Raw genomic sequence first — 14077 nt, 5'->3', positions numbered from 1 at the left:
TTCTATCTGCCTGGTCTTCATCTAGCTAGCTTTTTTCAGCAAGCACATCTCAGTTTCTGAATATGTTCTTCCCCCCAACCCTAATTACTTTCTATCACACTACTGTTTTTTCTTCTCCATAGTATAGTTAAGTTCTAAGACAAAAAGGTAGAGTTCAAGTTTATCTTGTTCCCTGCTCTTAGATCACAGAAGTTTCTTTCATTTAAGAGTTTCTGGCTGTTATCCTAGAATTTACATATATAGGCTAGCATGCAGCATAACAATGACAATACAATATCTATCACAAACTGTTTTCCATCTTGAGAAGTTCCTAAAATTTTATTAATTCTTTACTTTCTTATTTTTGCACATGTACATAAACCTTAATGTAAAAAAATCATAATATAAACTTTACGACTATAATTCCTACCAAAGCCAAAATAGTTCGGTACAAGCTACAAAAAAATATCAGACAAGGTACTTAAGAGAACATACAAATAAATCTGCTCACAGTTATCAACAAGAAAATGGGCCATAAATTGGCAGACAACCTCTTAGTGGCCTAGTGGGCAAAAGAACTCTGATCTTTTGATTTTTGACCTGGTGCTGTTTCCATAGCAACACAGGGACTTCCCTAGTTAGTCATGCTTGCCTGGAATTTTCCTAAAAGGAATTAGGGGAAATCAAGTCTGGTTTAACTAGTGTTACAAAGTGGAAAAAACTGGCTCAGTAAACAAACAAACAAAAAAATCTCATGATGGTCTACTCATCTATGTAAATATCTACAGTAAAACCATAAGGCTTGTCACAAGACTATCAGCAAGAATTCCAAAAACTAATTTATTTTAAGAAAAAATTTTCATTAACAGTACTCCATAGTACCTTAATATTTTAGAAACTGATTTTCTCCTGAATATTAATTTTTTGGCCATGCCCACAACATGTAAAAATTTCTGGGCCAAGGATGGATTGAATCCACGCTGCAGGAGCACCCCAAGCTGGTGCAGTGACGGTGCCAGATACTTAACTTGCTGCACCACAAGGGAACTCCCTGAATATTAAATTTTGATAGGATACTGATTATCACTGTTTACTAAGAGACTGTTAGAATGTGTACAATTAAGATTTTCTCCTCATGAAACATATTTTTTCCAGTTTCCATTAACTAGAAAAAAACACTATATGTACATATATACACACACACACGAACACACAAACAGCAGGAGTTCCTGCTGTGGCAGAGTGGTTCAGGAATCTAAGTGCAGCAGCTCAGGTTTGCTCCCTGGCCTGGCGCAGCGGGTTAAGGGACCCGGTGTTGCTGCAGGGTAGGTCGCAGCTGTGGCAGGGATTCAATCCCTGGCCCAGGAACTTCCAAATGCCACAGGTGCAGCCATAAAATTTAAAAATAAGTAAGTAAATAAATAAATAAAATAAAATAAAAATGTGTCCTTAACTTTGCTTTCCTTTTGTTATATCTGCAATTATCTACCTACTTTCATATACTGTGTCATACCTACTTTTGTCCATCACAACTCTAAATTTTCCTGAATTGTCTACATTAATCCTCAAAATATCTCACAAAATTATTGTTTAATACAAGTATTAAACATTTACAGAGTTAATCAATGCAAAATTATCTCAAAAATAAATACCCAGCCCTACAAAGAGAAAGATGCCAACTTATTATGCAAATAAACCCTGACCATTAAAAGACCTATCCAGTTCTGGATTACCCTTGTTATTCTGATGCTGCTATATCATACTATCATTGACTAGTACTTCATTTTTTCTTAATGACAGTACTAGAAGGTACAAAGCTATTTCTCTCTAGGTTTGGTAAACTTTAAATAAAAACTAATGATCTTAATCTGGAATCTCTATCTTATTCAGTCTTTCTTCTTTCAGAGTTATATCTAATGGATGGTAATAAACTAGTAAATGAGGGGAAGGATATAAACAACTACAGTCCACAATTCATGAGCTATTCTGCTTGAGGCTTATGATAAAATTCTCTTGGTTTTGCTTGTTTAATTAAATATCAATCTCTAGTTTGACTATATAATTAAATGTAAAATTCATTAAAGACTCAAACTATATTTGCATTTTGTTCCATTTCTTAATCATTCTAAGAACATGTAACTATCACCATAAAAATCCTGCCGTGAATAGAATAATGATTGAATAAACTATTACATATCCACAACGGAGTATTAAAAAACTATAAAAAGAATGAGGAAGAAACCTAGGAACTGACTTAGAATGACTTCTAGGGGATATTAAAATATGAAAAAGCCAAGTATAAAAGGGCATATAAGGCATTTTTGTGTGTGTAAGGAACAAGGAAAGTAAAAAAAATAGATGTACCTGCTTACTACAAAAAGAAACAAAGGGAAGAAAAAAATAGGGAACAATAAAGTTGGTTACCTACAAAGGGAGAGAAGATGGAATGGAAGCACAGAATAATACTTTTTTTTTTTCCTTTTTAGGGCTGCACCCACAGGCCAGGGGTCAAATTGGAGCTGCAGCTGCTGGCCTATGCCACAGCCACAGCAATGTCTGATCTGAGCCACATCTGTGACCAATGCCGAAGTTTCGGCAATGCAGGATCCTTAACCCACTGAGCGAGGCCAGGGATTGAACCTGCATCCTTATGAATACTAGTCAGGTTCTTAACCCACTGAACCACAAAGGGAACTCCAAGATTTCATTCTTTTTAATGGCTGAATAATATTCCATACATTTCATTTACACACACACAGACACACCACATCTTCCTTAGCCATTCATCTACCAAAGGACACTAGTCATGACTTCTGCAACATGTTAAACACCACGCAAATTCAAAAAGAAATTAAATAAAGCAGAATGGGTGGGGGACAAAGGAACTAATTCCATTTCAAAAAAACACTATACACTGAAAGAAAAAAGGCAAGAAGGAATTAAGTAACTTATGAACACAGAATCTGACAATATATTTTCGGTCTTGGACAGTGAGAAGAAAAAACTAGTCCTCCTGCGTTTCTCCTTTACTCTCACATAATTACCACATTCACAACACTTTTGACAACAGATGTGTGGAGGTTTTAACTATACCAATCAATTCTATGACACCAACTGGACAACCTACAACTTAACTCAATCCTGACACTACCTGGAGCTAGCATCAGATCCCACAGGCTAAGTGTTCAGACTTAACTGAGACTGCCCTTCACTTCAGATGCTAGTCACGAGTAGTAGGTTGCCAAATTATCCACAAGTTCTGCCACATTTCGCTATAAATCAGAGGTTCCCATGAGGTTTAGTTATTTATTTACTAAAATAACTCAAAGAACTCAGAGAAACACTTATATTTACCAGCTTATTAAAGGATATGATACACAGCCAGATAAAGAGACAGGATGATGTCTGGGAGGGTTCAAATTTCAGGGGCTTCTGTGCTCATGAAGCTGAAGTGCACAGCCTCCTGGTACGTGGATGTGTTCACTAACCTGGAAGCTCCCCAAACCCCATATTGTTAGGATTTTATGAAGACTCCCTCATGGAAGTATGATCAATTATTACTTCCATTTCTACCTCTTCTCCCCTCTAGAAAATGGACAATGGGGCTGAAAATTCCAAGCTTCTAATCATGGCTGGGCCTTTGGTGACCAGCTGCCCCATTCAGGAGCTCACTGAGAGTTGCTCCATTTAGAACAAAAGATGTTCCCAGTCCTCTTACAACTTAAGAACTTATAAGGGTTTCAAGAGTTCTGTGTCAGGACCCACGGTCAAAGACCAAATTTTAGAACAAGAAATGCTCCTAATACTCTTCTCACTTAGGAATTTACAAAGGTTTCAGGAGCTCTGTGCCAGAAGCGGGGGGCAGAGACCAATACATACATCTTCTGTTATATTAAAGGCAGGGTGAGGAGAAGAACTAACAAATTCTGAGCTCTTTTGTAGGTTTTTTAAAATTATAGCAGTATGGACATTGCAATGCTGAAGCTATTTTATTTGGTTTTGGGTTTTTTTTTTTTTTTTTTCTTTTTTAGGGTTGAACCTGTGGCATATGGAAATTCCCAGGCTACGGGTCAAATCGGAGCTACAGCTGCCAGCCTACACCACTGTCATGGCAACACGGGATCAGAGCCGCATCTGTCACCTACACAACAGTTCACAGTGACACTGGATCCCCAACCTTCTGAGCGAGGCCAGGGATCAAACCCATGTTCTCACGGTTACTGGTTGGGTTCGTTACCACTGGGCTGTGACAGGAACTCCTGAAACTATTTTAGATGCATTATAGAATTGAGCAAATGAGCCAAGGTTCTCACTGTGTAAGAAAGACCAAAGAAATGAAATGCAAAAGACACAGTAGAGTCTGGTAAGACTGAGCTAGAATCAGAAATATTGGTATAAAATCATGCTTTCCAAAATACATATATTTTCATGTACACATGTAAACATGTGTGTATATGTGTATGTATGTGTATGTTATATACATATACATGTGTCTATTTGCTAGTTCTGTCCATTGAAAGGGCCAAGAAACAAACACTCTAGTAGCAATGACATCACTTAGCATCTTGATCTTGGTCTCCAATATCACTCCCTATTAAAAGAAATCAGCGCTCCTCAAAGAAATGTCTTATTACAGGGCCAGGGAGGGTAGCTACAATGAGAGCCTAGAACACCTTGTTATGCCAAAAAAGAAATGAGGTGCTTTAAAAAAAGAAAAAAGAGAAAAAAATACCAGGCAAGAATCATCATCAGTGGGTGCTTACTCCAGAGGGAAATTTTGATAAGGATCAGGATATTTGTATAGTCTTAAAATGTCCCTCACACATGGCTTATCAGCTGGGAAGAGGGAGAAAAGAAAAAGTTATACAATGGAGAAATTGGGCAACACCATGATGGGTCATCAAAATTAACATTACTGGAGTTCCCATCATGGCACAGCAGAAACAAATCCGACTAGGAACCATGTGGCTGTGGGTTCCATCTCTGGCCTTGCTCAGTGGGTTAAGGATCCAGTGTTGCCATGAGCTGTGGTGTAGGTTGCAGATGCGACTTGGAACTGGCGTTGCTGTGGCTATGGTGTAGGCTGGCAGCTGTAGCTCCCATTTGGCCCCTAGCCTGGGAACTTACATGTGCCGAAGGTGCAGCCCTAAAAAAGCAAAACAAATAAATAAATACGTAAAAATAAAAATTCAAAATTAACATTACTAACGACAGATATCATGTGCCTCCAAATATGAAACCTACAGAAGGACACAACATCGCTGATGCAGAATTCTGGCCAAGAATGCATAACCTCAACCTAAGTTAGAGGAAACATCAGACAAAAGCAAAATGAGAAAAGGTTTGTTTTTTAAAAGGGGAAGGGGTACTATATTCTTGAAAAGTCAAGGTCAAAATTAATAAAGAAAAGGGAAAAGAAAGGTGATGCTAAAGAGACATGATAACTAAATGTAATACCTGATCATAGACTGAATCCTACACTGGAAGGGGTAAAAATGCTATAGAGAACACTGTTCTATCAACTAGTAAAACTGGAACATGGATAATACATTAGAAAAAAGTGGTATGTAAATTTATGAACTTAATAACTATACTGTGATTATGTAAGAGAATAAATACTCCTATTACATGAAACACAAACTAAAGTATTTAAGGGTAAAAAGTCATGACAAATATAACCTATCTTCAAATGGTTCATTAACAAAATATGAAGACAAGTGCTGGTTAAGATATGGAGAAAGGGGAATCCTTGTGAACTCTTGGTGGGAATGTAAACTGGCACAGTCACTGTGAAAAAACAGTATGAGGATCCTTCAAAAAATTAAAAGTAGAACTATCATATGTTCAACCAATCCAACTTCTAGAATTATATCCAAAGATGATGAAAACACTATAAGAGATATCTGCACTCCAATATTCATTTAATCATTGTTCACAACAGCCAAGATATGGAAACAACCTAAGTCTCCATGGACAAATGAATGGATAAAGAAAATGTGCTTTATACACACATACAAATACACACATAGTTTGAGGTTAGTATATGCAAACTGTAACATTTTGAGTGGATAAGCAATAAGATCTTGTTTGTATAGCACAGGGAACTGTATCTTATCACTTATCATGGAACATGATGGAGGATAATAGGAGCAAAAGTATATATGTATGTATAACTGGCTCACTTTACAGCAGAAATTGACAGAACATTGTAATCAACTGTAATAAAAAATTCTGTACAGATTTTGTACAGAAATCAACTGTAATAAAAAATTTTTAAGAATATTATTTAATCATAAAAAAGAAGAAAATCCTGTCACTTGTAACAACATTGATGGCATTATGCTAAGTCAGACAAAGACAAATACTGTCATATGTATTCTACTTATATGTGGAATCTAAAAGCAACATACTAATAGAAACAGAGAATAGACTGGTGGTTGCTAGAGGCTGTGGGTAGGGAAATTGGGAGGTGTTGGTCAAACGATACAAACTTTTAGTTATAAGGTGAGTAAGTTCCAGGGATCTAATGTACAGCAGGATGACTATAGTTAACAATATTGTATAGTACAGCTGAAAGTTGCTATTGGAAAAAAGCTTTAGTGTTCACATCATAACAACAACAAAGTGGTAATTATGTGAAGTAAATGATATGTTAACTAACCTTACTGTAGTAAAGACTTCACAACATACATGTGTATCAAATTATTACATTGTATACCTTAAACTTACACAATGTTAATATCAACTGTATGTCAATAAAGCTGAGGGAAAAATAACATGAATCTGTAAAGATAATCCAAACTGGATATCATGTAAAAGTCACCTGAAATAGACATATCTTCTTATGGATATTTCTAATAGAATATTTAAATTAATTCAATCTCTAGAGTTTATACAGTATGATGAACTAATAAGCATGGAAGTACACCAAATCAAACAGGAAAAACAGACTTTAATTTTAAATGGACCATGTGGAGCTCCCGTTGTGGCTCAGTGGTAACGAACCTGATTAGTATCCATGAGGATGTGGGTTTGATCCTGGCCTAGCTCAGTGGGTTAAGGATCTGGCGTTGCCATGAGCTGTGGTGTAGGTTGCAGATGTGGCCTGGAGCTGGCATTGCTGTGGCTGTGGCATAGGCCAGTGGCTACAGCTCCAATTTGACCCCTAGCATGGGAACTTTCATATGCCACAAGCGTAGTCCCAAAAAGACAAAATAAATACTTTCTTTTATTTTAAATAATATTTATTTAAATTAAATAACAATATTTAAAATGAAGTAAAATACAATGGGTCATGTACCCAAAGTTCATAGCAGCACTATTTATAGTAGCCAAGACATGGAAACAACCCAAATGCCCATTAATAGACAATTGGTTTAAGAAAATGAGGCACACGGATATGACAGCATTAGCCATAAAAAAGAATGAAGTATTGCCACTTGTAGTGACATGGATGGATCCAAAGAATATGATCCTAAGTGAAGTCGAACAGAGAAAGACAAATACTGTATGGTATCACTTATATGTAGAGCCTAAAAATATAATACAAATGAATTCACATATAAAATAGAAACAGTCTCACGGACATAGAAAATAAGCTTATGGTTACAAAAGTTTCCTTTGGGAGCCGTGAGGGATTAATTAGGAGTACTGGATTAACATATACAAACTACACACATAAAACAGATAAGCACAAAGGGTTTACTATATAACACAGGGAACACTATCTAATGTCTCACAATAACCTATAGTGGAAAATAACCTGAAAAAAATATATAACCAAATCACTTTGCGGCACACCTAAAACTAACATAATATTGTAAATCGACTATATTTCAATTTAAAAAGTTAATCAATATAATTCACATATTGACAAAATAAAGAAAAATTAAATAAATAAAATGGGTTATGTATGATTTAAAAATAATCTATCTGCTACTAAGCCATAGCAGCGACAACACCGAATCCAAAACTACCAGGCAACCAGGGAACCCCTGCTACTAAATTCTTAAATAAAAATAACCCATCTATCTGATTTTGAATAAAAGCCTAAGATGTAATACTATACATAATATTCTAAACCAAAATCTAAAGCTAGTTTTATAGATTTTTCTAAAACAATAAATAATTCTCAAAAATTCATTTCAAGGTGTCATCAAAACAACGAAAACAGCATTGAGTTATCAAATTGCCATGCTACCTAAGTTTCAAAATTAATATACACATATTACAATTGGTACATTAGCTGCTTCTGTCAAAAGATCTATAATCAGAATAACCTATTATTAAGCAATGAAAATTAAATTGACAAAAATCCTTGTATTAGGCACCTGTAACATTAGGTTTACCAATTTTGAGACTAATCAAGGTGCAAAGAACTCAATTCACATGTGTGCTATCAAGCGTATAACTGAAACATGATTTTTAACTTTAAACTTTGGCAGACAACCTTTACGAATATTCTAAATTTCAAAAACTACCCAAGGTTGTATCAGTCAGCATTCTTTCAGAAATCTTGTGATTTCTGTAAAACACTTCAATTTCCTGTTTTCACTGTTTTGTTTTAACCAATCATACCAAGTAAATATCCCAAAGAATTTCTTCCTGGTATACTTCCTGGTTAAATGACTTAAATTTGGCATGTTGTAATTAGTATTCTCGTTTTTTAAAATACAACATTAAAAATTAGGGTTACATCAATAATCTGGAAAGTACCATTATACTATTTAAAACATAGTATTTTTTAAAAAGCCAAATATTTTTTAAAAAAATCCAATTTGTACTCATTTAATGCCCTATGAGCACCAAAAAAATCATTCTTTCTCTAGATACAAACAGTATCAAACTTTCCCCTCCTGTATCTTCCTCACCCACAAACACTAAAACACTTCTAAAAAAAAAAAAAAAAAAACCTCCTCTAAAGACTTTCCTACAGGGAACAAAAGAAAAATTTAAACTGAAAGATGTTTACCACAGAAAGTTGAGGAAGCAGAATGCAAGTTTAGCCTGCATTTCTCTACCAACAACTTCATAGCTGTGGTCAGATTCTGACTTCTACTATGAGTCCCCTTGGCTGGGAAGAGACTTGTCTAATAGAAAAGTGAGTCTGGAGCTATTACATGTGTGCAAGCTCTCATAGAGCAAAGGTATTTAAATTCCAAACTAGAAAAAGAAAGTCCTAAATATTTACATAATCTGTTTCTTGAAAATTGTGTCCCTTTCCATTCTATTCAAAACACAATTTTGGGAGTTCCTGTTGTGGCACAGCAGAAGCAAACCCGACTAGTATCCACGAGGATGTGGGTTCAATCCCTGGCCTTGCTCAGTGGGTTAAGGATTTGGTGTTGCCATGAGTGGTGGTGTAGGTCACTGGCACGGCTTGGATCCCCCATTGCTGTGGCTATGGTGTAGGCCAGTGGCTGCTCCAATTTGACCCCTAGGCTGGGAACCAAAAGCAAAAACAAACAAACAACAACAAAAAACAAACCACAATGTCAACAATAAGTATGGATAATCTACTATATATTGAAGCACATATTAGCATGCACAGAAAATTAGAAAATGCAGGTTCTAATTAACTATGCCTTTTTTTTTTAACTTAATACCTGTCTTTTACAAATAACATACTTTTTATTCTAAAAACAAAAGCTGTCAACAGATCAGGACCAGGTTGCTCACATACTTTCACTCTAAAAACAGTAGGAAATTAATAAAGCAAAAGGAGTGAAGAAGAATTCATATAAAGAAAGAAAAAAATAGAGAATTTTTGCTTAGTGTACCTAAAATCTCTCCTGGTTGCTCATCTGTATTTATAGTAAAATGTGTAAACTGATTTTGAAAAAAAAAGTTTAAACTTTAAAGTATTTTGTTTTGTTTTGTTTTTCATGGCCACCCCTGTGGCATATGGAAGTTCCTGGGCTAGGGACTGAATCTGAGTGGCAGCTGTGAACTACACAGCTGCTGCATCAACACCACATCCTTTAACTCACTGGGCGTTCGTCCAGGGATGGAACCTGTACCTCTGCAGCAACCCAGTGGGATTCTTAACTCACTACACCACAGCAAGACCTCCTCAAGAATTTTATTTGGACTCAAATCTAAATTATTAAAGATATCTTTAAAAACAGCAATTTTTAATTATACAGCAATAAATCTTCTTTATCTATTATTCATCAACTCAACCAGTATTTGTCAAGCACTTTTTATGTGCTAGGCATTATAATGAGTTTAACCTTTATAATAATTGATATTTTAAAGGGTTTCATGGGTAGTAAGCAATGTACTTAGTATTTTTTCATGTAACAACCCCATGAAAAAGTTCTTCATTTCATTTTACAGAAAAGAAAAAAGAAATTCAAAGAATATAAAAGAACTTGCCCAGAGACATACAACTAACTATAAGGGACCAGACTGCAAATCAAATTCAGGTAATAACGCTACCATTAAGTGACACCAGCACCTCAATCACCTTTCTAGGCACTCACAATGAAACTGTGGAAGACATACACAAGGCAAGGAAGGTTAATGATAAAATGCAAATGCAAATAAAGTGTTCTTAAAGTATAAGGGACAAGGTTACTGCCTACCAGGAGTTTTCTTATTAAGAACAAAGTCAAAATAGTTTGATGCCAGTTTTAGTAAAAAAGTGTCTAAAAGTTAGACATACTAACTGTATCAGAAATTGCTTTTGCTGTGCCTTTGGCATGCATAAGTTCCCAAGTCAGGGACTGAACCTGAGCCACAGTGGTGACAACACCAGATCCTTAACTTGCTGAGCCACCAGGAAACTTCAGCAATTGCATATTTTAAAATCTAGAATCCATGAGAAATGTCACTTAATTTCATTCAACTTAAAATCTATTGGACCATATTCAGAAGACAGAATCTCTTGTAATCTTTCAAAACAAGAATAAATTACCAGCAGATATGCAAAGGGAGGAATTACAAACATAAGTTTGTTCAGGGAAGACATAATGTACCAGGGGAAACAAAATATCCTTCAATGGGCCTACAAGATAAAGATTTCATGTTCCTACCTCAAGTAAAATTGGAATTTAGACAAAGTTTTTAGTGTACACATAAAATTCATCATTAATATTTGCTCTCTTCCTATGAAAAGAAAAAGCCAAAATCAAGAGGCTAAAAACAAAATTCAAGGAGTAAACAATAGATTCCACTTTTTATAGAAAAGGAAAATTTTCAAGAGAAATAAATTTAAGATGTACATAGTGTCCAGAAGACCGAAGGCAAGAAACTTCCTATAATGGAACTCTCAATGTAATATTAAACAGTCAGGGATAAGTAGCTGCAAAGGAAAAAGATGAATGTTAATAAACTACCACCAAAATTATAGAAAACTGGGATCTTTTTATACTAACAACTACATCAACTAAATGTTTATTTTTACCTTATTTACTGGACTTCCTGGGATCTGAGAGAAATCTGCAGTGGGCCTGGTGGGAGATGATTAAAGCCTGGTCTATGGAAACAGACTTTAAAGTTCAGAAAATCTGAGCAACGAGCTACATGATGGTATAGGATGATCTTTAGCACATTAACTCACCTCTCCTTTAAAATAACAGAGGCATTCACCAAGATTTTACATACACTCAGAAGGGTCATTCAGGTGTATAAATGGGCCAGCATATTGTATATGCCTTGAAGTTCACACAGGTGCTTACGTAGATTCTGACTGCCTTCCTACAAAGAGTTGTTAGAATTGACACTGGAGGAAGCATTCACATAACTTGAAGAGATGGCAGAGAATGTAATATTACCATTCCATAATCTCCTACTAGAAAAATCTCCTTAGGATGCTTTTTATTTCCCCCTTCAAAATAGGGAGAGCAGTGAGCAGTTCAACTTCATGAAGGCTACAGCTGATCATTGAGACCTTAAGACTTCATTCTTCTGAGTGTATTGAGACTAGGCAAACATTTACAATGAAAATCTCTAAAACTGCTAGTGTCAAGTGCAGCTAAGGCGTGTATGAGTCACTCTTCAGGGGAGGTACAGACTCTATTTGAAAGCAAAGTACTTGGCACAGATCTAAAAACACAATTAAGGCATTAAATGCCCATACCACGTTAAATGACTACTATTTTTTTCTATTATTTATTCTGACTGGAAAAGATCACCGAAAAAGTCAAAAGTAGATAAGAAAACCTGGGGCATCTATTAAGCTGTTTATTTTGTTTCACTTATTTGTGCAAAATTAAGTTTTACTTTTAATCACAATTAAGAGACAGCTGTACAAGTTGCAGCAACAATCATGAGGGTTATAAATATATTCAGATAAAGGCTATCATGTGCAATACTGACTTGCAGCTTTAAACTATTATAAAAACTATAGTTATAAGGCAGAGAATATCACTATACTGGTAAATAGCCAGAAGTCTGTGGCCCTAGTCCTTTCAGTATTTGGGAAAGACCAATGAAAAACAGGGCACTTTCAGGAAACCTTAACCTGAAATTACCACTACATAGCAAAGAGGAGTTTTACTGAAAAAACAGTAATTCAACTTTTAGTAATTAATACGAACAATCTAAAATAAAAGTTTCCCAGGACTACTCAACTGTACGATATTCAAAAGATGGCAGGAGTGAACTATTTACAAAAAATATTTTTTTCTTTCCAGTTATCCTTCAGTGAATTTAAAGGAAAGCAAATGAAAAGCACTGTTTTTCACTATATTTTACCCAGCGCTAGTTGATAGCAAACAATTAGTAACTGTGTTTTTAAGGCACACACTCTTTTTCAACTACAAAGATACTTGACCTTTAGAGTAAGAACTGAAACCAATCCCAACTATTCCTAAACTTGACAACATTACACAGCAATGATTCCTGGATAAACGACTTTGGTAAACCAGCCCGAAGACGTCAGATGAAAAACTTTAAAAAAAACTACAAAACACTCTAACTTCCGAGTTCAGTCGGTACAAGGGTTTCTGCCTCCTTGGTCCTCAAATGCCAGGTTCGCCGCCGTAAAGGGCGGGAACCTTCGTTGGGGATGTGGGGACCCTCGTGAGGGAGACGAGGCTTTCTCGGCCTCTGCCTGGCATTCTGGGCCGAGGCCGGCTGACTCAGGGGCGCGGACTCGCCGCGGGCGACGCGAGAGCCTCCCTCACTCACCGTGAATCGCTGGTCGCCGACGCTGCCCACGGAGAAGCAGTGGTCGCCAGGGTTCACAGCCCCGGTCAGCACCTGGTGTAGGTTCATGTCGGCGTCTTAGTCCAGCAACGGACGTTGCCTCCCGCTCATGCCCAGGGCCAGCTGCCGCTTTCCTCCCTCCCTCTTTCCTTCACGGGCGGCGGCCGGGCTTGGGAGGCGACGGCGGCAGCGACAGGCGCCAGGAGCCGGAGCCACTCAGCCACTGCCCGCAGCTCATCCCGAGCCCCCGCGGGCGAGTCTGGGAGGGGGCGGGCCGGCAAGCGGGAGGAGCACCGCGCGTCCGCGCACCTGTCACAGCCCGCGAGGGCCCAGGTGATGCTCAGTGTTGACCCAGCCGCCGCGACCCCGAGCCGACCCACCGGCCAGGAAGGCCACGCCGTCCGCGACACTCAGTCTGGACTGTGGCTGGCCGGCTGGGACCGAGCCCCAGTGGCGCAAGCAGCACGCGCTCTCCCTCACCACCAGACCTAGCCCTTCCCGGCTCCGGTGCCTACCACCCCCACTGGCCTTCGCTGCTCTCTACGCGTCCCTAAGGCCTTTCGGCCGAAATATCGCGAGATTTCTCGCGGCTATGAGGAATACTGCAGTAAAGAATTTATTCCTGCCACAGTATACGGGTCCGCAAGTGGAAAACACCTCTTTGAGTGAAATATTGGCCAATCCTGAGCTCCCGTTCACCCAAGGCTCCGCCCACCACTGAGGATAGACCAATCTCTTTGAGGCTTGTGAGCGACGTCGTGCGTTTGAATATTCAATGTAAGAAGCCTAGCAAAAGCATAGAGAGCCTTGAATAAACTGAGTGTTGTCAGATTATGCTTTCGTTTAGGGCTTGATCTGACTTTTGGGCCAGAAAGTTAAAAGGGAGAAGTGTATTACAAATGCAGTTGCAGTGTCTTGGTCCTGGTAGAGACTACAAGTCCCAACA

At 37.6% G+C, this 14077-nt stretch overlaps 1 protein-coding gene across 9 annotated transcripts in view; it reads right to left on the bottom strand.

The window, feature by feature from the left end:
* DMXL1 (Dmx like 1) overlaps positions 1-13774 on the bottom strand; it is a 139789-nt gene extending 126015 nt beyond the window's left edge. For 7 of the 9 annotated variants that reach the window (XM_021084667.1, XM_021084669.1, XM_021084671.1 and 4 more), the window contains exon 1: positions 13114-13656. In XM_021084667.1, coding sequence (XP_020940326.1) covers positions 13114-13200 — 87 coding nt within the window. In that variant the 5' untranslated portion in view covers positions 13201-13656. Of the gene's footprint in view, positions 1-13113 lie in introns of all 9 variants that reach the window. The other 2 variants (XM_021084664.1, XM_021084665.1) reach the window with 1 other exon arrangement.

Source organism: Sus scrofa, chromosome 2, assembly GCF_000003025.6.
Source record: "Sus scrofa isolate TJ Tabasco breed Duroc chromosome 2, Sscrofa11.1, whole genome shotgun sequence".
In the NCBI taxonomy this organism is placed as follows: domain Eukaryota; kingdom Metazoa; phylum Chordata; class Mammalia; order Artiodactyla; family Suidae; genus Sus; species Sus scrofa.
This window is presented reverse-complemented; position numbering and strand designations above follow the sequence as displayed.